General features: G+C 36.4%; 1 protein-coding gene across 3 annotated transcripts in view; it reads right to left on the bottom strand.

Moving 5' to 3' along the window:
* FUT9 (fucosyltransferase 9) overlaps positions 1 to 27844 on the bottom strand; it is a 199542-nt gene that overhangs the window by 90920 nt on the left and 80778 nt on the right. For 2 of the 3 annotated variants that reach the window (XM_043591962.1, XM_043591963.1), the window contains exon 2: positions 4659 to 4747. In XM_043591962.1, the coding sequence (XP_043447897.1) occupies positions 4659 to 4677 (19 nt within the window). In that variant the 5' untranslated portion in view covers positions 4678 to 4747. Of the gene's footprint in view, positions 1 to 4658; positions 4749 to 27844 lie in introns of those variants that run through there. The other variant, XM_043591964.1, reaches the window with a different exon arrangement.

Below are 27844 nucleotides of genomic sequence, written 5' to 3'. Positions count from 1 at the left end.
TATTTTTCTCAAGATTACAGTGGAGCTCTGGGTTTGGGGAAAGAACATCACAGAAATCAAGTGCACTCATCACATCACACCAGGGTACATGGGGTCGACATAACTTATCTTGGAGATGCTATCCTTGACCACTCGATGAAGGTAGTATCTGCCAAATTTTTCCATGGGAAAATTAACTTTTCCCACATTTCCATGCTCTCTGGGGCATAAAGACTACCTTCATGGGAAGGGAAAGAGGAGTTAAGCTTCACTTCCTCGTAGGTGGATGGGCAATATATATTATTTGGAATTTTTCTGTAAGGAAGATTTTTCCCTTCTCATTTATCTTTCTATTCATTTTTAATTTTTTTATCTTAATTTTATTTTTATTTTTAAATATGAAATTGATTGTCAGATTGGTTTCCATACAAATCTTGTGCTCATTTGCATCAGTGTGAATTCATTAACATTTATTTTGTTCATTAGGTTATAGCTTAATATAATCATTCTATTGCTCAAAGTGTTTCAGTTTTGATCACTGGGAACTCTCTCTGGTTAGCTCCTGTGTCCTTTGACATGCCCCAGTCAAAGTGACATGCCACTTTTTTTTTGCCACTTTTTCACACTCTGGCACTAGAAGATACTTCGGTCTTATGTTGTATTTTTCCTGCCATATCTCTTAGGGCCTTGGGTTTTGTTTTTATTGGAGAATGGTATTTAGTAACTAAAATCTGGGCATGAGGTATGCTCATTGTTACTATGGTGTTAAAACTTTTCAGTAGGTAGAGCTAATAAATATTAAGTATGTATACCCATGTATGCACATATATCCACGTTTATTTTTTTAAATTTTTTTAACGTTTATTTATTTTTGAGACAGAGAGAGACAGAACATGAACAGGGGAGGGGCAGAGAGAGAGGGAGACACAGAATCTGAAACAGGCTCCAGGCTCTGAGCGGTCAGCACAGAGCCCGACGCGGGGCTCGAACTCACGGACCGTGAGATCATGACCTGAGCCGAAGTCGGACGCTTAACCGCCAGAGCCACCCAGGCACCCCACCACGTTTATTTTTATACCTATCTGCAGGTATATTAAAGTGAAAATGAGTTCATGTTGATAGATCTGTCTCTAACCTAGCACTATAAGGTTAATTGTAGCTAATTTCCTTTGCTTATTTGTAACTTCTTTCACTGACAATGAAAACCCTAGCTTCCATTGTCAACTATTTATTTATTCATGTGTTCCACCCTAATATGCATGTGAAGTAGTTACATAATTACTAACCTGTACTCTTGTGGGGGGAGAACTATCAAATAGTATACAATGTCTATATATAATTATTTTCTCTTTAACATTATTCATTTTAGTGCTTGTCCTGTCAAAAGACTGTTCCCCAAAGATACTGAGGCTAGATCCTTTTTCCCCATGAAAAAAGAGGTTATGTTTTACATTTGTAATTTGGTTAGATTCATATGTCACCGTCTGTACTCCATCTTGGGATATTTCAATATCCTATTTATTTTCTTATTTTAAATTTGCATCTGTATAGCTTACTCTGTGTTGTACAGTCCTATAGGTTTTGATGAACGCACAATCATTTATCCAGAATTGCAGTACCATGCAAAACAGTTCTAGCACTCCCCAAATTTCCTCACACTATCACTTTATTGTCAGCTCTCCCATATCTGTAAACCTTGGCAACCACTGATCTGTATCCTGTTTCTATATTTTGCTTTTCCTAGTATTTCATACACATGGAATCATACAATGTTCAGTCATTTGGGTCTGTCTTCTTTCACCTAACAAAATACATTTAACATTCATATTGCATAAATCAACATTTCTTTAAAAAATTCTTTCTTTTTTATAGTTCAGTAGTATTTCATTGCACAGACATACTATAATTTGTTCATCCATTCACCAACGGAAGAACATTTTGGTTATTTTGATGTCTTAGCAATTACAGATAAAGTTGCTCTAAATATTTACATGTAGAGTTTTGTGTAAAATAAAATTTCGATTCACTTGGGTAAATATCTAGGAATGGGATTACTGAATCATATGGTTAAGTGTATATTTGACTTTACAAAAATCTGGCACACAATTCTCCAAAGCGTTGGCACCATTTTGAACTCCTATCAGCAACGAATGAGAATCCCTTCAGTTCTTGCATGGTCACCAGCGTTTAGTATTGTCAGATTTTTAAAATTTTTTATCCATTCTAATAGGTGTCTAGTAGTATCTAATTGTGGTTTTAATTTGCATCTCCCTAATGACTAATGATGTTGAACATCTTCCCATACATCTTTTTGGCAAATTCATCTTTACCCATTTTTAAACTGAGTTGTTGTTTGTCTTTTCGTTAAGTTTTAAAAAGGGTTCCTTATAATTTGTGAATACAGATCCTTCATCAGACATGTGATTTATAGGTCTGAAGTTTATATTTTCTTTCTTTTAACAGTATATTTCATAGAGCCATTTAAAAAAAACAATTATTTTACTCTTTGCTTTTTAGTCACTCATTGTAATGAAAAGGGCTGTGATCAGGTAATTCCTTCAGTTACAACAGAGTATTTATACTGAAGCAAATTTAAATCAAACAAATTCCAATGTGCATTACAACTTCAAGGTTTAGACCTTGTATACTTTCTTATCTATAATCTCTCATGGATCAGATGAGACTGGCTAAAATTTCATTCTTGGTCAGAAGTGTAGAATTTGACTTTTTTTTTCTCATTAAAAACTTGAAGTTATAGGTTTCATTGGTGTGCTCTGAGATAAACCTACAAAATTCATTAGGTAGCAGAATTATGGCATTATGTCCACATTTCTCTGGAAAAGAGTTGTCCAACATGGTAACTATTAGCCACATGGGTCTGTTGATTACTTGAAATGTGACTAGTGTGACTGAGGAAATAACTTTTAATTTTGGTTAATTTAAATTTAAAAATGGATACTGAATTTAGTTATTGGAATGCTTTAGTATGTGTGGGACAACTGGGCTTTGTGGATCTACTTTTTCAACTGTAAATTATATAAAATATAAATACAGATCAAGTATGCCCAATAAAATGTAGTATCCCAACTGATATGTGCTTTAAGTACACAAAGGATTTCAAAGACTTAGTATGGAAAAAAAAGGATGTAAAAGGTCACAATATATTTTTTTACATCAATCACATGTTGAGGGTTATATTTTGAATATAGAGGGTTAATATAATATATTATTAAAATCCATTTTACTTGCTTCTCTTACTTTTCAAAAATGTGGCCACAAGAAAAATTTAAATTACATCTTTGCCTCACATTATATTTTTATTAGATGACACTGCTTTAGAATCACATATTGTATATTAAATTATATTTTGTGTCAAAAAGCATTCAGTGCTCTGAAATGGCATGCTAATAACCTACCCGCAATTATTCCAGCCCTCACAATATAATCAGTCCCACCTCATCCTCCTGCTTTTGTAGGGAAAGATCAGCCTCACTAAGTTCCAAATCACATGTGATAGATGTTAGATGCTCAGACAGGGGCTCCAGCAAGGAAATGGCCAGGAGAATGGAGAGTAAGGTTTAGGATGAGTATCACAGGTCTGACAGTATCAGGTGTTGTTAAGGAACAGAATCTCCTGATGGCCTAACCATGCCATAAGTTTTGGGAACACTTCTGATTATGAATGGGTCTAGTTCATGGCTTTTCTTTCTTTTTTTCCCCCCGTTTTTTTTAAAGTTTATTTTGAGAGAGAGAGAAAGAGAGAGAGAGAGAGAGAACAAGTGTGTGCAAGCAGGGGTAGGGGCAGAGAGCTAGGAGAGAAAGAATCCCAGGCAGGCTCTGTGCCATCAACAGAGAGACCCACATGGGGCTGGATCCCACAAACTGAGATATCATGACTTGAGCCCAAATCAAGAGTCTGACACTCAACCAGTTGAGCCACACAGGAGCCCCATGGCTCATTTTTTTGTGAGGAAAAGGTAGTGGGCTGCCTCTTTTCCTTCCCTGTGAGTTAGTACTTTCAGCTTAGTACTAAACTCAAAAACAGCATAGTCTCCCAGCCTTTCATTCCCCTCTTTACTTTTCAGCAATGCGAAATTAATAGTAAGAGTTCCCTTTACCAAGCAAAGACTAGTTTTATTCTCCTTTTTTTATGTAGCTTATTAAAGAAATTGTATACACACATACACACACACAAGTGATTTAGTGGTGTAGGTATTATGTTGCCAAAACTAAAACCATTTTTTGGAAAGATAACTAATATAGAAAGAAATTGACCTGACCTTGAAATGATACTACATATCATAATTTTAAAAAGACAATTCAAGAAATTTTAATACTTTAGCATAAAATTCTGCAAGTCTAATATTTTAAAAAATTACAGAAAACTAAAGAATAGTATAGAAATATTGGGGATATTAAGTATAATATTTATTAAAACTAAACCTCAAAGGCATATTATTCTACCATGATAGACAATTATATTAAAATTAACTTTGATACAATGTTAAATCTAAATTTATAGAATATCTCTACATATAAGATAAACTTCTACAACTATTTTATACTTTGGATGGGTTTTAACTTATAATAATTCTGAAATAATCCTAGGTTACCTATAACTTCTAACTGAACATATTTCTGTCACAATCAAGCCAGCATCAAAGTAAACATATACTTACCATATGGAGAACATACCATGGGAAGCACATAAACAGTTGTTAAGCTACTCAACTGTATTATAAAATTCTTGAATTATTACATTCTAAGCCTGTTGGGAAACAAAGAAAGAAAAAAAGTATGTTAGTTAAATGTGCTGGTTGTACTATACATGTAGTTAAATAACCAAAAGAACACTAAAAAAAAATCACATACCTCAAACACATAGATCTTTCTCTATATATTATTGTGCCCTTTGCTTACATAAATTTATTATTTCATTTAAGTTTTAGAAAAATGCTATTGAATTGTGCAAGTCATTTGAATATACAATAAGAGAAATATTATTAAAAAGAATGAATGGGACGTTTGAAACTCTAAGGAAATAACATATCTTGTTAACCAAATATATTTCATGGTCTCTATTTTTTATGTTTTCCACCTACAGAATAAATGGTATTCATAGCACAGAAAATCAAAAACAAAAAAAAAATAAGACAAAAGGTTACTGAATCATCTGGTTGTCTATAATTATCTGGATGCTTAACAAACTAACACCAAAATAATGAGATGATCTGTCCAAATGTCTTAAATCTTCATGTTGATGTTTGCCAGCTGGTATGGTCTGAAATTTTGTATCCGTCTGACCCCCAAATTCATATGCTGAGATCCTAATGCCCAAGATGATGGTATTGGGAGGTAAACAGGATTAGCGCCTTTATAAAGAGGACCCAGACAGTGCCCGAGTCCTCTTCATCATGTGAGGACACAGTGAAAATACGGACATCTGTGAACTAGGAAGCCCTTACCAAACACTCAACTGCCAGCATCACAGTCCTGGACTTCCCAGTCTCTGGAACTGTGCGAAATAAATTTCTGTTGTTTATCAGCCACCCAGTCTATGGTCCTCTGTTACAACAGCTCAAATGAACAAAGATCCTTGCCGACAAACCTGATGGGCTATAAATACAGGCAAATGTTTTCAAACCTGATTGAAGTATTTATTCTATAATGAATAAAGATTTTATTTATGTATTTATTTATTTATTTATTTAAAATTTCTTTTAACATTTATTTATTTCTGAGACAGAGACAGAGCATGAACAGGGGAGGGGCAGAGAGAGAGGGAGACACAGAATCTGAAACGGGCTCCAGGCTCCGAGCTGTCAGCACAGAGCCCAACGCGGGGCTCGAACTCACGGACCGTGAGATCACGACCTGAGCTGAAGTTGGACACTCAACCGACTGAGCCACCAAGGCGCCCCATAAAGATTCTATTTAATACAAAGTGGGGAACTGACCCATGACACGACCCCAGCTGAGAAGAAATATAGTTGAACTATGGAATAATTTAAAGTAAAATAAAAACCAAATTTAGTTTTCTCTTTAAGACAGTGCCTCCTCAAATTGGGGTATATGAATGTATTCCCTGTCAAAAATGTCTTTTTGCTATAGAACATACTCAGTAAACCTCTCATGCTCAGAAGATACTAAGAGTGGTGGTTAGGAATTCTGTACTCAGTACGTATACCCACATGTACACACACACACATGCACACACATACATCAGCCCCATTGTATGTTCCTCAAACTCCTAACCCATTTTTTCCCCAAGGTCAGTAGAGTTTAAAGCAAAATTCAGCCATATATCTTTCTAGATTATATATAACCTTGGCTTATACTTAATAAAAAATACTTTTTTTCTCCTAATTTAGTATTCCACCTCCTTGCTTATTTACACTTGGGTTCAAACACATTAAAGATAATCAAAATATGGAGTCCAGATCTGGCATTTGTCTTGTCTTTACAATCTTAACTAATTATTCTTTCTAAAAGGCATAAAACATAGTAGATGAATAGCTTGCCAATATTTTGCAGCAGCTGTTGAAGGTTTTTTTAGGTGTGTTTGATTGACATTTAACCATCACAGCAATATTTCAAAGTGGGTTTTATTATCCTCATTTGACAGGGTTTTGATATTTCAAACAAATCATCTATATAAGAAGCTGGAAAGTATAGCTGGGGTCAAATCTAGACCTGACTTAAAAATGTGTACTCAAAAAAGTCTTCACTTGCACATGGTTTCCGGGACACTGTTTAAAAATTATTTTTAACGTTTTATTTTATTTTTTGAGAGACAGAGACAGACAGAGCATGAGCAGGGTGGGGGCAGAGAAAGAGGGAGGCATAGAATCCAAAGCAGGCTCCAGGCTCTGAGCTGTCAGCACAGAGCCCTATGTGGAGCTCAAACACACCGATATGAGATCATGACCTAAGTTGAAATCGGACACTCAACTGACTGAGCCACCCAGATGCCCCTCCTGGACACTGTTTAAAAGATAATTTTGTTGGGGTGCCTGGGTGGCTCAGTTGGTTAAGCATGACTTCAGCTCAGGTCATGATCTTGCAGTTCATGAGTTCTAGCCCTGCGTCTGGCTCTGTGCTGACAGCTCAGAGCCTGGAGCCCGCTTCAGATTCTGTGACTCCCACTCTCTCTGCCCCTCTCCAATAATTTCAAATTGACTCTCAATTTGATAAAAAAAAGTAATGAAATGTTTTGTAAAATCAAATTTCTATGTTGAAACCATATATAACTTGGGCTTAGAACTGGTAAACGAGCAAAATGACAAACACAATTATTACATACAACATGTGTAATGTGTTGCTTATAAATCTGGACATAAAAGATCAACATATTTAATAAATTAAGAAAAATAGAGAAGGCTCATTCATACCTATCTCAACTGGTTCCAGACTTTTATGATATTAGAGCATCTGTGCAATTTTTTTTTATGATTTTTGTCTGAACATGAAATGTGATTCTTGCTTCGTTTTTACCATCCAAATCTTACTTGATATTTGCAAAATGATTTTTGCAGGCAAGTCAGAAAAATCAAACATTTAGACTCCTATCTAGAATGAGAGCAAATAATGAGAGCCAGCAAGTGGCCTGGGTTCCTTTATCTATTTGGCAACTCCGATTTGTGTGTGTGTGTGTGTGTGTGTGTGTGTGTGTGTGTGTCTATGTGTGTGTGTAGGCATGTGTGTATTTCCTAAATCATGGGTATGATTTACTTAGCTGAATAAATAACACTTAAGTTATGGAGTTATTATTTTTGTTGATAAAGTTTTATCTAAAGAAGTTGTCTTTATACTCTTTTTTTGCATTACATGTAAGGAAACAATTATTCTCTTCCATTCTCTACATTTCTGTCTAAGCCAGTCAAATGATGATATGGCATTTTCTTCTTTTGCTTTCCTATATACTTGTCTTTCTTCCTAGGGCAGTCAAGGCATCTGCCTGATGTGGGGTGGAGGGAGGATGGGACCCTCACTTTCTGTCATTTAAAAGATTATTTTGACATATGGCTTAAAGCCAGGCAGTCTTGAGAAAGAAAATATTTCCAAATACTTTTAGTTCTCTTGTATATATAAAGACTAGACTTTGTGGATTAGTCTACTATTGGAGGTCTTGCTGAGATCCAGAGGTTTGGTAACTTAAGCATGAAACAAAATGATTCATTTATTTTTACTTTTCATCTTGATGTTTGTCAGCAAGCATAAATGATATGTTTGCATATAATTATATGTAAAGGTGTTTGAAATCACAGTGAAAAAGGCTTCGTGGTGCACATGCGGCAAAGGCACAAGACGTGGAGAGAAAACAGCATCGTGAATGGGGAAAGTGCCTGCCAAGGCTTGTGTTTTCTCCTCCCAGCTTCTTGAGGCCAAACCTCCCGGCGGAGTAGCTTTAGAAACTCCTAGATGAAAGAACACTCAGCGTTTTTGCTTATGCTTTTAGGAAGAGATTGCTGTGCTTAGTAATCCCATGCCAACATGTGGTGACCCGGTAGTGTCACGAGAGTCCTAAGGCTGGAACAGGCCCAGTTGACAATCCTAAAATCTCCCTAGGTTATTTGTGGCATGGATAATGTGTTGAGAACAAAATGGGGCTTGCTGGGAGCAAAATGACTCAGCCACAGAGGTTTTTGTGGTCTTCTGCTTTAACCAAGCGTCAGTCTGAAGAGAGAAGTAGGAATGTACATAACAGCAAAGACTGGTGGACCGGAACGCCAAGATCTGGCGCAGACTGAATTAACAGGGCCGTTTGGCACACGATGCTGAGAACTAGCTGACAGTGAGAGATGTCAGCAGCAGAGTGGTCCACAGCAATGGGTCTGAATTGTCATCTTGAGCAGAGGCAATCAGGGAGGGGAAGCTTCATGAAGGAGGTTACATCTGAGCAATGGTAAGGACTCGGGCCCCATCTTCAGGACTGAGCATTGTAAGGAGAGGGGATACGAGGTACAAAGGGCCAGGAAAGGAACAAGCACAGCATGTGCAAAGAGGGAAGAAAAACATCCCAGGGTGCCTGTGGTGTAGTAAGCCAGGGCACAGTAGTGTCAGGGGTGGGGGTTGGTGGGGGAGTAAGGCTTGAGAGGCAGATAGCAGCCAGGCGATGTTGGGTCTCCCTGACCATTGTAAGGAGTCCAGTCTTTATTCATGGTACAGTGGAGATAGGAAGGTTTTGACCAAGAGACTAGCATGATCTGATTAAAATTTTCAAACATCATTTCAGATGTTCTGTAAAACATTTAGTAGAGATGTGAGCCCAGAAGCAGCAGCCACTCTATAGGTAACTGTAGCGGTTGAGTTGAGAGATGATGGTGGTTAGAAATTTAATGGCAACGATAATGCAGAGAAGTGTTTGGATTCGGGATATATTTGAAGTAAGTATAAATCCTATCCATTAATTTCACCATTTCACAAACACAGATGCATTTTTTAAGTCATCACTATAGGGTAAGCCATTTTTGTTATTGTTGTTTTGCAAAGGATCAACTTGAAAAATAGAAGTTCCATAGATATTTATGAAAGATACTTCAGTTAATTTGGGTAAAATTTACCAAAAGGCAAAAATATGGAGACATTTGTTTTATATAATGAAAAAATATATTGTTGAACCAATTGACTAAAGATAGTACAAATTATTAAGAAAATCACTATATTGTTCTTATAAATGAAAGAATGGGAAGTAGACAAATGGAGCATTACTTTTCTTAGAAAGAAGAAAACTCTCAAGGACTCTGAATGATGTTAGAAACATCTCAGATATATCCCAAATTGAATTTCATTGATAAGAGTAAGTTCCTTAATTCAATTCAACAAATGTGATTAAAGGACATTGAATTTTGAACAAATAAAGACAATCCCTTCATGCAGTTTATAGTAATAAGTAAGATTTGCTTCCAGAAGAGGTCACCGAGCCAATTCCTGTGGCTATACTTTAAATGGAATTTTACGACTTCAGAATTACTAGTCTGGATCCTTAAGCCCTTTTTAATTCAACATACATTAAAAAAAATGTGTTATATATAACAGCTGCTAGGTGCTATGGCTAAAAGCATGGCCCAAATACTCTCCTGTCCTTGAAGATCTCCTGGTCAAGAGGAGGAAGGAAAGGAAGAGAAATGAAGAAATTTGTACTAAATGTCTGGCTAGGGGCACAAATGTAGCAGCATGCAATTTTACTTGGCTGAAGCTTGATAGAAAATAGGTTGTGTAAAGTGCATGTTGAATGATGACAAGGCTGTGCTGTATGAACACAGATAAGGAATACAGAGATAATATAGTTTGGGATGAAAAAGTAATCTGGCTTCAGCAGAGCAGAGAGATAGGCAGTGTGATGAAACACACGCAGGACATAGCAGAAGAAAGCAAGGGCCAGCCATTGGAGGATCTCATGCTTGAACCTCATTAATAATATTACCACCTAGTCATAAAAGAGTGCTCACTATATACCAGACATAGTTTTAAGGGTTTTATATGCATAATCTCATTCTATCAACAAGCCTATGAAATATTACTCCAGTTTTAGAGAAGGGGAATATGAAGCCCAGAAAGGTTAAACAATTTGTCCAAGGTCACCCAGCTTGTCAATGATGCCGTTAGACTGCAACACAACCAGACCGATTCCACAGCTCCACTCTTGGCCACACAGTTCTGCCTCTTGAGATCAGCATGGGCTAGTTTAACCATAAATGATTCTCTTTTTTTTGCATAATTTACAGCGAAAAGGAATACTTTTCCTCACAATGCAAAACGTTGGTTTGTTCTTTATATTAGATAGAAATGGAAATAAGCATCCTGAAATTAAAAGCCTAGAACAAGTGAGGAGGAAAGGGAAAAAGAAGGGAAATGATGTTTCTTGAGCATTTTACCACGGGGCAAATTTACTGTATGGTTAGATGGTTGAATGGTCACCTTCCTTCGTCCATATATGTGCAGAAGCTGGAAAAAAAAAGTGGTTACAGGAGAGGTATATGCTTTGTGCTTGCTATTGTAACTCCTTGATTATTTTCATGGTCTGAATTCTTTCCCAGGTTAGGCTTTCCTCTTCTTCCCTTCCCTCTTATCCAAGCGGGCTTGGATGATCTGCCCTGACCCTTACTCCTTCTGGGAGGATGATGTACATCTGTGTGAACTGCACAATACAGGATTAGGGGGGAGGAAGAGAGAGGTAGCCCAGAGTGTTGCAGACTCTTCTACTTCCTGAGCTGCCATAGGAGACAGGGATTAATAGCACTTAGGACCGTTACAAAAACATCAGTGTCTTCAGGACTTAAAATATACTTATGCTTAGATACAGGTTAGTAATTGCTACAATAGAAGAGGCATGAAATTAGGCCATAGTTTATACATCTATTTTATCCATAGAATATTTTAAACATACGCTTTTTGAGGGAGGGAGGGTTGCTTTGCTCTCTTAAAACCCGCTGAACCCTTCAGGGCAAACGATTGAGCGTCTCCCACCTGGGGCTTGAAACAGTACTGTAGATCTCATTGGGCATTCTTCCCAGAACATTCGTTTTACTCAAAGGTTTGGGGAAAAGAAATTTAGTCTAAAATAAATATATATCATCACTACAGTGCAGAATGCACATACATTTTTTAAAGATTTATTTATTTAACCAAACTTATTGAGGCCCTACTATGACAGATGCTGTTCTCCTTTATTGGGATTTTTAAGGCAGTTATTCCTTACATATTTATGGTTATCTTATGTTGCTTTGTGTGAGAAGAATGTACTATGTTTTAACATGTGTATGGGGAATCTTCCCCCCATCCCAATTTTTTGAGAAATAATTAACACACATCACTGTGTAAGTTTAAGATGTACATCACGATGATTTCATTTGCTTCTGTTGTGAAATTATTACCATAATAGGTTCAGCTAACATTTATCTTATCATATAGATACAATTTAAAAAGAGAGAAGAAAGGAAAATCAAATTCCTTCTGATGAGAACACTTACAGCAATGTTAGCTACAGTCATCACATTGTACTGTACATCCTTAGTGTTGATTTTTCTTTTCTTTTTTAAATTGAAGTATACTTGACATACAATGGCATATTAGTTTCAGGTGTACAACACTGTGATTTGACATTTATATACATTACGAAATGCTCACTATGAAAGGTTTAGCTGCTGTCTGTCACTTTACAAATTTATTACAATATTATTGACTCTATTCCCTATGCTATACTTTACATCCAATGACTTATTTATCTTATAACTGGAAGTTTGTACCTTTTGAAGCATTTTTAATGTTTATTATTTATTTTTGAGGCAGAGGGAGGGGTAGAGAGAGAGGGTGACACAGAATCTGAAGCAGGCTCCATGCTCTGAACTGTCAGGACAGAGCCTGATGTGGGGCTTGAACTCATGAGATCATGACCTAAGCCGAGGTGGGCTGCCTAACCAACTGAGCCACCCAGGCACCCCGGAACTTTGTACCTTTTGACCACTTTCCTCCCATTCACCCGACCCCCACCCTCTGCCTCTGGTACCCAAAGTCTGATCTCTTTTTCTGTGTTTGTTTTTGTTTGGTTTTGTTTAGATTTAACGTGTAAGTGAGATCGTTCATACAATATTTGTCTTTCTCTACCTGACTTATTTTACTTGGTATAAAGCCTTCAAGATTCATTCATGTTGTTGCAAATGGTAGGATTTCTTTATTTTTAATGGCTGAATATTTATGGCTCACAACTTCTACTTCTACTTCTTCTTCATCTATATACGATCATCAGCGCTTAGGTTGTTTTCACATCTTAGCTATTGTAAATAATGCTGCTATGAACATAAGGATGCAGATACGTTTTTACATCCTTTGGATATATTCCCAGAAGTGGAATTCTTAAGTCCTATGGTAGTTCCATTTTTAATATTTTGAAGATCATCCATATTGTCTTCCATAGTGGTTGTACCAGTTTGCAATCCCACCATCAGTGTACAGGGTTCCCTTTTCTCCACATCCACGCCAGCACTTACCTCGTCTTTTTGATGATGGCCGTTCTAACAGGTGTAAGGTGATATCTCATTGTGGTTTTAATTTGCATTTCCCTAATGACTAATGATGTTGAGCATCTTTTCATGTATCTGTTGACCTTTCATAGAGCTTCTCTGGAAAATGTCTGTTCAGTCCTTTGCCGATTTTTAATTGGGTTATTTTTTTCATATTGAGTTGTATAAGGTCTTACGTATTTTGGATATTAACCCCTTATCATATATGCGGTTTACAAATATTTTCCCCCATTCCATAGGTTGCTTTTCACTTTGTTGACAGTTTCTTTTGCTATATAGAAGGTTTTTACCTTGATGTAGTCCATTTGTTTACTTTTTTGTGCTTTAGGTGTCACATCCAAAAGATCATTTCCAAGACTCATGTCAAGGACCTTTATTCCTATTTTCTCTTCTAGGAGTTTCATAGTTTCAGACATAACATTTAAGTCTTTAATTCATTTCAAGTTCTTTAAAATTTTATTTAAATTCCAGTTAGTTACCATAAATGTAATCTTATTTTCAGGTGTACAATATAGTGATACAACATTTCCATACATCACTCAGTGCTCATCACAAGAAGTGCACTCCTTAATCCCCATCACCTATTTAACCCAACTCCCCACCCACTTCCCTTCTGGTAACCATTAGTTTATTCTTTATAGTTAAGTATCCATTTCTTGGTTTGCCTCTCTTTCTCCCCCCACTCTTTGTTTCTTTGTTTTGTCTCTTTAATTCAACATATGAGTGAAATCGTATTTGTCTTTCTCTGACTGACTAATTTCAGTTAGCATACTACTCTAGTTCCATTGATGTCATTGCTAAAGGTAAGATTTCATTCTTGTTTTTAATGGCTGAGTAATTTCAAGGTATTTTTGCCAGGGGTGTAATAAAAGGGTTCAGTTCTTTGCATGGGAATGTCCAATTATCCCAGCACCATTTATTGAAGAGACTGTCTCTTCTCCATTGAGTATTCTTGGTTCCATTATCAAATATTAGTTGACCATATATGCTTTGGTTTACTTCTGAGCTCTCAATTCTGCTCTATTGGTTTGTTTTTATGTTAGTATCATACTGTTTTGATTACCACAGCTTTATAGTATAGACTGAAATCAGGAAGTGTAATGTTTCCTTCTTTGTTCTTTTTCAGGATATCTTTGGCTATTTAGGGTCTTTTGTGGCTCCATATATATTTTAGGAGTGTTTTTTTCTGCTTATGTAAAACAAAAGGTATTGGGATATTTAGTAGGGATTTTATTGAATGTATAGATGACTTTTTGTATTATTGGCATTTTAACAATATTAATTCTTCCAATCCATGAACACAAGATACCTTTCCATTTATTTACATCTTTGATTTCTTTCACCAATGTTTTGTAGTTTTCAGTGTATAGGTCTTTGACTTCCTTGGTCAAATTCATTCCTAAGTATTTTAATGTTTTCGATGCTATTGCAAATGGATTTTATATATTATTTTTTGGAAATTTATTGTTAGTTTATGGAAATGCTACTGATTTTTGTATGTTAATTTTGTATCCTACAACTCTACTGAATTCACTAATTAGATCTAACAGTTGTTTGGTTGTCTTTAGAATTTTCTATTTATAAAATCATGTGATCTGCAAAATAAAAAGAAAGACAATTTCACTTCTTCCTTTCTAATTCTGATATTTTTTCTTTCTTTCTCTTTTTTTTTCTCCCTGATTGTTCTTGCTAAGACTTCCCAGTACCATGCTGAATTGGAGCAATGAGAGTGGGTGTCCTTGCCATGTTCCAGATCTTAGAGGAAAAGCTTTAACATTTTACCACTGAGTATGATGTTAGCTGTGGGCTTCCCATATATGTAATTTATTATGTTGAAATACATTCTTTCTATGACTAATTTGTTGAGTTTTTATCATAAATGACTGCAGAATTTTGTCAAATGCTTTTTCTGTGTTTATTGAGGTGATCATGAGTCTTTTCTTTCATTTTGTTACTGTGGTGAATCACCTTGATTGATTTATGTAGGTTGAATCATCCTTGCATTCCAAAGATAAGTCCCACTTGATCATGTTGAATGATCCTATTAATGTGCTGCTGAATTCAGGCTCCTAGTATTTTATTGAGAATTTTGGCATCTATATTCATCAGGGACCTTGGCCTATAGTTTCCTTGCTAGTAGTGTGCTTTTCTAGGTTGGTATGAGGATAATGCTGGCATTGTAAAATGAGTTTGGGAGTGTTCCCTTTTCTTTGATTTTTTGGAAAGAGTTTGAGAAGGATTGGTATTAATTTTTCTTTAAATGGTTGGTAAAATTTACCAGTGAAGCCATCTGGTCCTGGTTTTTTTCTTTATTGGGAAATTGTGGATTACTGATTTAATCTCCTTACTAGTAATTGGTCTATTCAGATTTGTTATTGCTATGGGGAATCTTTTTATGGAACTTAATTTGAATACTTTGCTTTCAGAAATTGGACAAATAAATGATGAATGTTTTGATGTAGACCAGGGATTAGCAAACTGTGCACTGAAGAAGCAGATGGTAAATACTTAAGGCGTTACAGTCCAAAGGTAAAGTCAAGGATTTCTATAGTACTCATCTATTATACAGTTTCTGTCACAATTCCTCAATTACATTCTAGTGTGAAAGCAGATAAATAATAGAAAAACAAATGGCTGTGGCTGTGTTCCAATAAACTCTTATTTGCAAAAACTAGCAGCAGGTCAGATTTGGCCCATGGACCATATTTGCCACCTTCTGGTTTAGACCATAATGAATCTTTTTTTGTTTGTTTGTTTTTTAATTTCACTGAGATATGGGTCTTAAACTGGTTTCATTTTTCCTATCTTTAAATTGAGTCAATAACATTTAAGCACTCCATCTCTTCACTTCTCTAGCTCTGGTGGGGGAGAGGGAGCTCTTCAGGTAATTAAGTCAATGAGAGATAAACCCTGATTTGTGATGTGACAGGCCAAGGAAAGACAGGCCAGTTGGTAGCCCAGGGGCTTGTGAGGGACAGGATGAGCACTGGGCTGAGTTCCAGTGGCCCCTCCCAAAAAGCAAGTGCACTTCCTGGTTGTTCAGATGGTGTTTTGATTTCTGATCCTACCTGTTAAAACCCTCCTTGGAAGAAGAATCTGGAAATGGGAGATAAGAATTAAAGTCAAGAATAAAGATTGCATGACACTTATATCCATCCTCAGTCACACTCATCCAGAAGGAGATGCCTCACTGGGACCAAAGATGGGATACACGCCAGGAACAGATGGTTAGTGACAGTGGTTATTTTCTTTCTTTCTTTCTTTCTTTCTTTCTTTCTTTCTTTCTTTCTTTCTTTCTTTCTTTCTTTCTTTCTCTTTTCTTGCCTATGGCAATAACAAAAAATGGACACTTTTCTTTATAACCACATGTTGGAAGGATGTTCAGTGGGACTGAGGGAGATGGGATAAGGGAGGGTTTTTGATAAGCTGTCTTTTTCCTCTGGACACCCTCCTCCTCCTGATTCTGACAAAATTGGAGAAGGCATTGAGAAGACAGAAGGAAAGAACTAAAGGAGGGAACGAAAATGGAAGAGAAGGAGCAGGAGAGAGAAAAAAAGGGAGGAAGGGAAGAGAAATCTGTGAATATTTCTTTTGGGCTCCAAGCATGCTGCCTGCTGTCTTTGGCTTGGCTCCCAGAACTCTGGGGGCATTGGGATGTGGTTCATGCTTTCTCTCTTATGTCCCTTGGATGACTTCCTCTGAAAGAAGTTGACAGCCACTGAACAGGTTCTCCCAATATATTGCAAAGCCTAAAGAACACCAGTATTGAAAAGGTTAGAGTCCACTGGTCTGTCCTCTTTAATTCTGGCTTCTCAAACATTAATAAGCATAAGAATAATCTGGATGGCTTATTCAAAACAGATTCATGAATTATCTTCCTAGAGATGCTGATAAAGAGGTTTAGGGTAGGGAACAGAATTTCCACATATAACAAGCTCTCTGCTTCCCAGGAAAATTTGTTGCATATGTTTGGGGAATCACACTGTAGAGAGTCACAGCTATGTCAGTTCAGAGTGTTCAAAACAGTTGACTAAAAGGCACTATGGAAACTCATGATTACTTAAATAAATATTAAATTTTTTTCTTGAGTATAAATTAATTGCATGAAAAATAAATGTTTCACTATAAATTTTAATTATAAAATTTAAACTGTAGCCTTTTAATTCAGACCAAAATCTCTTGGGATATCAATAATCAAAATAATAAAGTTCAGCATAATACTTCTTTTTGTAATCAACAAAGAAGAAATGCTAATCCTAAAAAAATGTAAATGGGTATTTTATACCATGGCAACTTAATCTAGAGTAATGTATTCCCTCTCTTCTAAAGTTGTGTTAAAACTGATGAATGATTTTTAACATAAGAATTTCTTATTAAATTTTGATTGTCAAACAAATACTATTCTGAGAAAAAAATCCATTCCAATTTTAGCTGCAATTGCTACATTAAATACAATGATTGGAGCTGTGTATTGATCGCATATAATTTATGAATAAGCCAAGCTATTTAAAAAAGAATATATATTTATTGTTCAGAGTATGGGCCAATTTTACAACAAAGTTGTACTCTGAAAAGCAGTTTGTATATAAGGCAAAACATTTTGTCTTAAAATGAATTCACTTGCTTTTGAATAATTTTAAAATGTTAACTTTAGGATTTTAATGGCCTAAATAAAGTTGCCACATTCTCCTGTCCTTACCCCACTCAGGGACAAGTGTCCCATGATTGTGGATGCATACTCACTCACGGATTCTGTGTCTCCCTCTCTCTCTGTTTCACCGCTGCTCACGCTCTGTCTCTGTCTCTCTCAAAAATAAACACTAAGAAAAAATTTAAACTTTGCAAAGACTCTTTTCCTTTGTTTCTATTCTTCTTTTTTCATTCACTTAGGAAGTATTTTAGAAGAAAAGAAATCCAGGCCTCCCCAAATATTTTACATTTGTGTAGTTTTATGTTGCCAAAATTTTTTCATGAATGTCCTTCATATCTTCCATTATGAAATCTAAATCCATAATAACATGAAAAAGTTAAAATGAAGTATAAAGTCTTCACTGGAAGCTCGGGAAGCAAGTGCCATGAATGTCTTGATCTTATGAGTCTATTCATTATTGATACACTTCTGTTACAAAGCCCTTCTTTAAAAATGCAAACCCTAGAGTTATTCTGACTTTGATATAAATTGATGTAATCAGATGGACTGGGTAGTCTTTCTAAACAACTACCCAATATTAGCTTCCCCTACTGTGGATGGAATTGTGTCCCCAAAAAGATCTATTCCAAGTTTTAAATCTCAGTATCTGTGAATGGGACTTTATCATTATGATTTTACATTTACTTATTTATTTTTGAGAAAGAGAGAAAGAACAAGCAGGGGAAAAACACAGAGAGAGAGGAAGACAGAGTATCCCAAGCAGGCTGCCCGCTACCAGAGCAGAGCCAGATGCGGGGCTTGAACTCATGAACCGTGAGATGATGACCTAAACTGAAATCAAGAGTCAGATGCCTAACTGACGGAGCCACCCAGGTGCCCCTTGTGAATGGAACTTTATTTGGGAAGAAAGTCTTTGGAGGTGAGATGAAGTTAAGACAGAGTCACACTGGATTAGGATGGGGCCTAAGTCCAATGACTTATGTTCTTATAAGAAGAGAAGACTTTGGAGACACAGAAGCACACAAGGAAGAAGGCCATGTGAAGGCAGAGACAAACCAAGGAACATCCAGGATTGCTGGCAACTTCCAGAAGCTGGAAAAGGCAAGGAAGGATTCTTCCTGGAGACTTTGGAGGGAGCCTGGCCCCTGCCCATACTTTGATTTTGGACTTGTAACCTCACGAATTTTGAGAGAATGATTTCTATTGTTTTAAGCTATCTGGTTGTGGTGATTTGTTACAGCAGTCCTGGGAAGTTAACACTTTCTTCATAGATTTAACTTTGATTTGGGTAAGGAGTTATTTGGGGGTAATGGTGGGATGCTACAGTGATTAAATCTTGATAATTCTTTTCACTTGGGAAATGGAAATTAAGGGCAGAGAGGAAGAAGTGAATTATCTTAAAAAACACATATATGTGTGTGTGTATATACGTGTGTGCATATGTTCACACATATACCTCTTAAATATACACTGCTGAAAGCAGGTAGCCTATGTGTCTCCTCTTGTTATTTTCCAACAGCCCAAAAGCTTAGGGGAGCAAAAGGGGGTCTAGACCCTGCCTACTACTCTCTTGGTCTCTTCCATTATATTCTAGTCATTCCGACCTTTTGTCAGTTCCTCCAAGTGTAATTCAATATGTAATTTCTATTGGCTTGTATGGCGTATAAAATATTACAGTGTAGCTGGATGTGTGGGAGGAATATAAGCTTAAACTATTCTCTCTAGTGTAATTGGGAGATGTTTTTCCTTCGAATTTGGCATAATGGTGGAAAGCACATAAATTCTATATGCTATTTGATGTGGGTATCACACCCAACTACATGTATAAAATTTAAGTCAAATTCAGCGAGTCACATGTAATTACAAACCAAGTCATAAATTTAAGGCTGTTCACATATACAACTCTAAATTAATGATGACTGTATTGTAGCAAAGCGTGTCTCAAAGGTAGACTCATGGACCATTTGAGAGAAAGAATTTATAACTCTTCTTAAAGAGAAGCACCTGACCATGAAAATCTTACTGGCTACAAATAACCCAAAGCAATGATAGGTTCTAGGATTTGCATAAAGGAAAAACACATGAGTATCAGAAAATTATCCCGGTAAGAAGATAACATCGTATCAGTTTATTCTGTTTAATGGTTATGACTTGATAATTAGGTTTTTTTTAACTTAGATGAATTTAGTGCTTTATATATACACAAAGTTTTTCTAATATATTGTTCTTATTTTGGCATTCTAATGAATATGATTATGATGTATTTCATCCTTTAAATCGCTCACTAGCATACATCATTTTCAAGAAATAAGGAATGATCTTTGCAAGAACACCATTACCTACTTCTATGTATAGATGTAATATTAGGAAGCTGTTGTCTGCATGTAATTGAATAAATCAGGGGTGTTACATTGTGTTTTACTGAAATGCTCTTCAATTACCTCTTGAGGTATTCGCCACCCACACATGCACTCACACACACTCATACACATACACCATATCAAATGAACTGAAATAACTTTTAATTACATCACTATGTTTTTATATACATGCATTTCTTTATTCATCATACTCTAAAAAGATGAATTCCTGATGACACTAACCAGGTAGTAAAGCAGAATGGGGAAGGATAAAGACTGTTCCTCTACTCCTCAAGTCAAGGAGAAAAACTGTGATCTCCTTAATGAAATGATTGGTCATGTAATGAAATGTACGTTTTTTGTTCTTAACTTTTATAATTTAATATTTTCATTTCCTCTGAAAAACTATTCTTGAAAGTCTTTTGGTAAAATAAAACACATACATACATATATGCATAAACTGGAAAAGATTATTTAGAGATTTATAAACTTAAAAATTTTCAGGATTAAGAATACTCCAATTAAAATTAAATTAGATATGAAATATTTAGTTATATTTAAGAATGCATAATTGGCTGTGATTATAAACAATTAATACTGAGTAGCAACCCCAATGCCATCTTTATTTTCCTTAACTTTCACTTTCATCCAAACACCAAGTTCTAATTCTAACTTCAATAAAGCTTTCCCCTCCTTTCCAGTAGAGTTCCATTACCACAACCAAGAACTCCTTCACTCAGACCAGGGCAATTAAAGTTTTTACACCTTCTGTGTTGTCACCAACGAAAACGTTTTAAAACACTGACAGACACTCAGGTTTAACTCATGCCATTCCACACTTCAAAAATTTTCAGTAGTTCCTTACTGCCTAGAAGCTAAAGTCCAAACAATTTAGCATGGAAAGGAAAACCTACAAATTTTAACTCCCATCTTCATTTCTGGGCTTAACTATCATGACTACTTGCTCTCTTGCAGTCAAACAGTGCTGTATTTCATTTGTCAATTATGTTATATCTTTAGATATTTTCAGAGCTCTTGCACATATTTTTTCTTTGGCTTAGAATATCCTTTAAAACTTGTGAAGTTATGCTAATCCTCCAATGCACAATTCAAATCTTTCTCATTTTATAAAATTTCATAATTGAAGCCTCTATGCATTAATTCACATCAATGTCAAAGTATTTCCTTTACTTTACCTTGTATTTTAGTAACTGAGTTCTCAATATTTTATTTTCCATTAGATTTTGATTTTTTAGGGCATTGGCTATATTATTTATGTTGTATTCTTGGAGCCTATAAAAGCACCTTAACCATGGGGCGCCTGAGTGGCTCAGTTGTTAAGCACATGGCTCTTGATTTTCGGCTTTGATACGATCTCACGGTTCATGAGATTGAGCCCTGCATTGGGCTCTGTGATGAAATTATAATTTCCTTGAAAAAATGCTATTAAAAAGTTTTTAAATTATTTTAATAGTCTATTTATTTTAAGTAATCTCTACATCCTATGTGGGCTCAAACTCATGACCCAGAGATTTGGAGTCACATGCTCTTTTAACTGAGCCAGCCAGGTGCTCCTGCAGAAATTTTATAAGATGGTAAGAAATTACAAACATGGTCAAGCTCTTATGTGCCCTTTGCTATTAAAAACATTCCACGATTTTCCTTGGGAATGTTATTTTTCCATGTATATGTTAGTGGATGAGTTAAAAATCACTTTTCCCCTTTTGGTATTGGATTACAAATGAATTGAATCAACTTTCACTCCACTTTAGCATTTGCAGAATGAACTAATAAATATAAGAGGATTTATTGGTATTCCACTGACCTTTCTGCTGCAGACTGCATAAAATCTCAAGGGCTAGCTTAGAGTTCAATTAATAAAGATTACACATAAAGTACAAGGTCACTTTGTTTTCCCTCCATTGAGTTTTCCAGTCTGTAGTTGATACTAATTACTAAACCTGCATGCAAGAATGCTGGATATTTTATCTTTGTATATTTTATATAAATTGGCTTTGGAAAAAATAGATCTGTGTCTGGATATCAAAAGGTAACCATATGATAAGGGCATTTTATTCTCCAAATACTTAAATAAATGGATTAGTATCAGGCAAAGAACAGAAACTTCAGTGTAAATTTTATATACCTGAGTGCATAAATATTCAGAAACATTGTGATTTTGTTGCATTTTATCATTTTCCTATGATTTGGAAGGAGGCACTCCAAGTATCAAGTCTATGAATGGAAACATTGGCAACTGTTCTCTGAGAGGTGTTAATGAGATGCTGTTTTTGACATTTTAAAAAGAAATACAAAAGATGCAGTATAAGAGAAAGAAAAGAGAAATAACCGTAATAGCACATACAGTTTTAGCTTTAAAAGGATGAAATTATCTTTCTGTAATAAAACCAAGTCACATATTCCATATGCACATGAATTTAAAATAGTAAGAGTGTTCTAAGTGAGGCACAAAGAGGTGAACTGGCTCATCTATTCCCATGAATTGTTGTGAATTATTTTTGGTGATTTGCATCCTAGAATAAGCTCAGAGAAAACTGCAAACTTTATATAAGACTCTACATCCTGAGGTAACATATGAGAATATCTCTATTATTAACTCAACAGTTTGACAAATATTTACTGAATAACTACTATGCACAATGAGACATTCTGAGAATGTAGACATAAAGGAAGCATAAAGGAAGACTCACTCTCTGAGGACTTCACAATACTTGGGAAGACAGGTACGAATGGAGATTTGGCATATTGTGGTAAGGACTCTGATAGGGACATGCATGAAATTTCATGGGAACACAAAGTATTGATGTATAATGGAATCTCAGGGAAAGATTTCACAGATTATGTGCTGCCTCATCTGGATTATCTAGATTTCAACAAAGCATTTGAAATAATTCCTAACATCTTTGTGGTTGAGATGAGTATATGTGGATAGTGTTATTGTGCAGTCTGTTGAGCTTTTAGCTGATAAATCCTTCCTACCAAATAATACTGGTTAATATCTCCATGTCCAATTGTAGGATGCCTCTGGTTTCTTTCATTGAATCTTTCTTTACATCATTTAAAAATATTTTTTTTTAATTTTTTTTTTCAACGTTTATTTATTTTGGGGACAGCGAGAGACAGAGCATGAACGGGGGAGGGGCAGAGAGAGAGGGAGACACAGAATCGGAAACAGGCTCCAGGCTCCGAGCCATCAGCCCAGAGCCTGACGCGGGGCTCGAACTCCCGGACCGCGAGATCGCGACCTGGCTGAAGTCGGACGCCTAACCGACTGCGCCACCCAGGCGCCCCTAAAAATATTTTTTAAAATGTTTATTTATCTATTTCTGAGAGTGAGCAAGAGCACATGAGTAGGGAAGCAGCAGAGAGAGAGGGGGAGGTGGAGAATCCAACTCAGGCTCCAAACCATCAGCACAGAGCCCAGCACAGGGCTCAAACCCATGAACTGTGAGATCATGATCTGAGCTGAAGCTGGATGCTCAACTGCTGAGCCACACAGGTGCCCTTAAAATTTTTTTTAATGTTTATTTATTTTGACAGAGAGAGAAATGTAGAGTGCAAGTTGGGGGATGGGCCAAGACAGAGAAAGGGGGAGAATCCCAAGCAGGTTCTGCAGCTGTCAGTGCAGAACCCAATGCAGGGCTTGAACTCACAAAACCTGAGATCATGACCTGAGTTGAAACCAAGAGTCCAACGCTTAACAGATTGAGCCACCCAGGTTCCCGTCTTTGTATCATTTTTAAATCAACTATTTGATTACATGATATTATTTGACATAGTTAAAAAATTTGGATATGATTTTAAATGTGGGGCTCAAGGTACTATGTCACATAATTTATTTTACAAAGAATTTCACAGACAAGAACAGTGGGTTGAAACTGACAAGGGAATGAAATAGTAAAAGGATAGAGTTAGGTGTAAAATCCACTGAGGAAGTAGAGAAATGTAATGACTTTAGCTTAATAGATCTTCAGGTGACCAAGATCTAGAATTTTAGCTAAATGAGAGATCATTGTGATGCATGGGTGATGCCAATGTTGCCTGGAACATTAATGAAAACTTGAAGTGTAGTAGAACTATGTATTCCAAAGGGGAAAAAAGGCAACAGCTTAACCCTCTCTATTAGAAATAAAGAGCATTCAGTTTGGTATTATAAATGGTACAAAGTTGAAAATTATCAGAGAGCTGTGATCTAAAAAATTATAGGTTTTGAAAATCATGCTTTATAAATAAATGGTAAACAAAATGAAAGGTGTTTTTGGAAAAGAGATCTCAGGGGCAGTAATGGGTATCTGAAATAACTGATTATCCATTCTATCCATCCAGTCAATCTAGAAGTCTTATTTTTTTCTGTGTTTTCTATTTTAAATTTAAAAAAATTATTTATTTTTGAGAGAGAGAGATAGATAGAGCATGAGTGGGAGAGGGGCAGAGAGAGGGAGGGAGACAAAGAATCTGAAACAGGCTCCAGGCTCTCAACTGTCAGCACAGAGCCTGATGCGGGGCTCAAACTCAGGAACATGAGGCGAAGTCAGATGCTTAACTGACTGAGTCACCCAGGTGCCCCTGTATTTTCTATTTTAAAGTGTCAGTGTTCCAGACACATGCTGAAAATAGGGAATGATTTCAACAAATAGCTGGCTCCCAAGAGCCCCTCACTCTAGCACAGTATGTCTATTCTTCAATTCAGGGCCTATGGACAGTACTTTGAAGGTCTGTTGCATGAACAGACTGGAAGTTGTATGAACAACTTTATATGCCATTACATTTTTTTTTTATGGAGGTGATTATCTTGAAAGGAATGGTGGCTGAAAAATATCCAGGAAACATTTGTCCAATGAAAGAGTCACAGATGCACGTGATGAGATACAAAATGAGAATAATTATGTAGGATATATAATTGGGGAGAAATATGAATTGTATTTTTTTTATTCCAGAAGGAAGAAGTAGAGCTTTACCTAATTTCCTAAGATTACCTTTCATTGGAAGGTTTTATTTTTGGTAGTTGATTTATATAAAATTCTCTCATAGAATAGGAAATTGAATTATATTCTATCTCAAGGATTTTAATTTTTATTGTGTTTGTTTTGTAATGTTCATTGAAAGTTATTTATTGTCAGCTTTCACTTTCTTCTCACTTCCTGTATATCACAAATGAACTAAAAGATGCCTTGGCCTATAATCTCTCCCCTATGAATTTTACTCACTAATTCATTCCCTCATGCACCAAACATCTTTTTAAACTGTCTTTTTTTTTAATTTTTTTTTTAACGTTTATTTATTTCTGAGACAGAGAGAAACACAGCATGAACAGGGGAGGGGCAGAGAGAGAGGGAGACACAGAACTGGAAGCAGGCTCCAGGCTCTGAGCCATCAGCCCAGAGCCCGACGCGGGGCTCGAACACACAGACTGTGAGATCGTGACCTGAGCTGAAGTCGGACGCTCAACCGACTGAGCCACCGAGGCGCCCCTAAACTGTCTTTTATATAGTGATATGCAGATAAATATTTAACAACCAACCCTCTGGGGAAAAAGATCCAATATGTAGTGCGTGGTGATTTCCACAGTGTAAATACTTCCACTAAGGCCAATTCTAAGCCACCGATATATGCCACTGAAAGCAGAGTTAAAACAGAGGCACACAGTTGGCCATCTTGAGCTAATGAGCTGCTCCTACGATCACATCAGGGCTTGTATCATCCCAACTAGGTATTCGGTACCAGGTTATAAAGATGACTAAAACTGTTCCTGCTCTCAAGGAAGTCCCCTTCTACTAAGGATGAAGAGTATGTAATACATGATCATATACCTATTATCCTCTGTAAGTTATATATTGGTTGACTGCATCCTCTACCTCTGTGGTTTGACCTCGGATGTCTTAAGCAAATTTTGGATGCTCTGAGCAGATTACCTCTATGAGTCTTATTTTCTTCAACTATCCTGGGGAAGGGGGAAGCCACTTATTCTATAAATATTTGTTAAGTGCCTATTACATACCATATAGTGTGCTATGCACTGTGGATATGCAATGGACAAATGAAGTAAAATGTGTCCCCTCACTGAGCTTATAAACTAGAGGGAGGAAATGAATAATAAAGAAACAAATGAATAAAAGCTATAGTGTTCCATATTGTCTTAAATTCTAGGTAGAAAAATCAAACAGAAAAGAGGACTGAAGTGGAGTGGAGTTGTAATAGTTAAAGGAGGTCTGGAGAAGGTGGAAATTGACAAAGGATCAGAAGGAATGAGGGGCACAACCATGTAGGTGGCTGGGAAGAGAATACTCCGGGTAGAAGAGACAGCAAGTTCAGAGACCCTGAAAAGGAGCATGCCTGAGTTGCTGGAAGACCTAGGAGGAGGCTAGAGCAGAGAGAGTGGAAGTGAAGACGTGGAGATTGTAGATGAGATGGAGACTTTCAGATAGTGGGCAGGGGCAGATTAGAGAAATTGTCAAAACATTGTAAGGATTAGAGCTTTTCATTAGTAAGGTAGGAAGTCTCAGAAGGCTATGGGCAAAGGAGTGACATGGTCTGATTTATATTTTAAAATAACTGTTTTGCTATTTTGAAGATAGTCCACGGGGTAGCAAGGACAGAAGCTGAGAGATGAGTTGGGAAGCTAGTGTAATACTTCAGGTGAGGGAACCTGGGACCTTGGACCAAGGGTTAGAATGGTTGTGGTGAGAAATGGTAAGATTCTAGATAACTGGAAGGCAGAGGAATCTCGATCTGACACCCGGATAGATGATCTGAGAGAAGGAAAGGACCCAAGAATGCCTCTAAGTCTTTTAGCCTTTGCAGCTGGATGTAGTTGCCATTTACTGAGTTAGCCCAGGGATAAGGGTGATAAGATTTTCCATTTCATACATAATAAATTTGAGATGTGTCTTAGACTTTCAAGTGCAGGCATTATGTAAGTAGTTGGATGCATTATCCACAAATGTGTGGCAGAAGTCTAGGCTAGATATATTTTATGAGTCGTTAGAGAATTGATAATATCAGTAAACATATAGAGTGCCAGGTATCATTCTAAGCACTTTTACAGATATTAACTCATTTAACGCTCCAACAATTCTATGGGATAGGTACTGTTATAATCCCAATTTTTATGGATGAGGTACCTGAAGTGAGATTTGATTGATTGTTAGCTAAGTGTACACATCTAACATTAAAAGTAGTTGAGCTGGGATTCAAAGAGAGTAGGGCCCAAAGAGCTGTGTTCTTAGCCACAATACTCAACATGGAATCACCAATGGAAGGACTGCTAAAAGCCAGAGTAGGTGAACACTTAGAGGCTATGGAGATGAGGAGAACCAATAAAGTAGATGACAAAAAGTTGCCAGTGATGCACAAGGAAAATCAGAAATGCACAGTGTCCTGGATGACAAGAGACGGAAGGTTTGAATTTGTGAAGAGGAATCAACTTTGTCAAATGCTGCTGATAATTCAAGTAAGACGAGGACTGAATCTTTGCCTGGATTTATCAGCGTAGCAGCTGTCGGTACACAAGACACAACAACTATGGCAAATGATGGGACAAGCCTGGTTGAGTTGTGTTCAAGGAAGAGAGAGAGGAAAAGAGTCACAATCAGGCAGTATAGACATCTTTCTAGAGGAGTTTTCTGTAAGGAGGATCAGAGAAATGATGATGTGAGCTAAAGGGAAATGAAAGGTATAACATATAATAATAATAAATAATAATTGTGAGCTAAAGGGGAATTAAAGGTATAACAAATAATAATAAATAAATAATAATTTGTGATGTGTTGAACCAGTTTTTATACAGTAAATGCTCATTAAATACGCTCTTT

Source organism: Prionailurus bengalensis, chromosome B2 (assembly GCF_016509475.1).
Source record: "Prionailurus bengalensis isolate Pbe53 chromosome B2, Fcat_Pben_1.1_paternal_pri, whole genome shotgun sequence".
Taxonomy (NCBI): Eukaryota; Metazoa; Chordata; class Mammalia; order Carnivora; family Felidae; genus Prionailurus; species Prionailurus bengalensis.
The sequence above is the reverse complement of the archived record's forward strand: the minus strand, read 5'-3'. Positions and strand labels throughout refer to the sequence as shown.